This window comes from Octopus bimaculoides, chromosome 5 (assembly GCF_001194135.2).
Source record: "Octopus bimaculoides isolate UCB-OBI-ISO-001 chromosome 5, ASM119413v2, whole genome shotgun sequence".
Taxonomy (NCBI): domain Eukaryota; kingdom Metazoa; phylum Mollusca; class Cephalopoda; order Octopoda; family Octopodidae; genus Octopus; species Octopus bimaculoides.
Genome location: NC_068985.1, coordinates 80,536,379 through 80,537,363, shown reverse-complemented (window position 1 = coordinate 80,537,363; position 985 = coordinate 80,536,379). Strand labels below are relative to the sequence as shown.

Sequence of the window (985 nt, the reverse complement as noted above, 5' to 3'; positions counted from 1 at the left end):
AGCATTCTCTCTCTCTCTCATACGCACACATACAAGAAAGATGCATGCCAATTTATTTATGTATGTACGTATACATGACAACACACCCCTTCACTTGCTCTCTCTCATACACACACACACACACACGTCCATTTCATCTGATGTTTGATACTATATGTGTGTGTGTATGCGTGCATGTGGTGTTCCACAATCGCCAGAAAAAAGCAGAGGAATTTTCTTTCTTGATGCTCCTGGTGGCACAGGTAAAACATTTGTAACATTGCTTCTCTCCAAGGTAAGGTAACAAAAATGAGTTGCAGTTGCTGTACCATTGTCTGGCTTTGCTTCCACCATTCTCCCAGGAGGAGGAGGAACAGCTCATTCTGCTTTTAAATTACCACTAAACCTATTCACAAATGACAGTCCAATTTGTAACATTAGCAAAGATTCAGGTTCACCAGAGTGTGTCATAATGGAAGAAATTTAAATGATGTATTTATTCATTTTAATTTAAAGGTAAACAAGAAGCTGTAGAAGCTACACTTGCTGCTTTGGAAGCTGTGGTTGAACCATTGAAATCTATGACCCAGATGTTAGTAAATATTTGTGCTTACGCAGGTAAGATGTAAAATATTTTTCTGTGGCCTTGAAAAAGTATTTACATGCATACTATAAAGTTTCCTTTGGCACTTTTTTAATTGATGACACAGCTAGTTGTGAGGAGGGGGGTGTCGGATCTGCTTTCGGCAGTGAGCAACACTTAATATGCGTACTTGTGGTTGTGTGATATATACCAGTGAAGGTTAACTCGTTTGAACTTGGATATCAACTGTGAATTCTTACCAGCAAGCAGAAACTCAACAGACACAGACCATCTCTTTTCATCAATTCAGCTTCGTAACATAAACGTCTTATTTTGATACTGAAAGGTAATAAGTTATTTCCCTTGAAGCGCAAGTTTACCAGAGTGTTTTTTTTTTTTTTTTTTTTTTTTTTTTTTTTTTTT

General features: G+C 37.2%; 1 protein-coding gene across 1 annotated transcript in view; it reads left to right on the top strand.

The window, feature by feature from the left end:
* The window catches only part of LOC106877936 (26S proteasome non-ATPase regulatory subunit 2), a 42,386-nt gene that overhangs the window by 29,209 nt on the left and 12,192 nt on the right, over window positions 1–985 (top strand). The window contains exon 14 of the mRNA XM_014927013.2: window positions 496–597. Coding sequence (XP_014782499.1) covers window positions 496–597 — 102 coding nt within the window. The remainder of the gene's footprint in view (window positions 1–495; window positions 598–985) is intronic.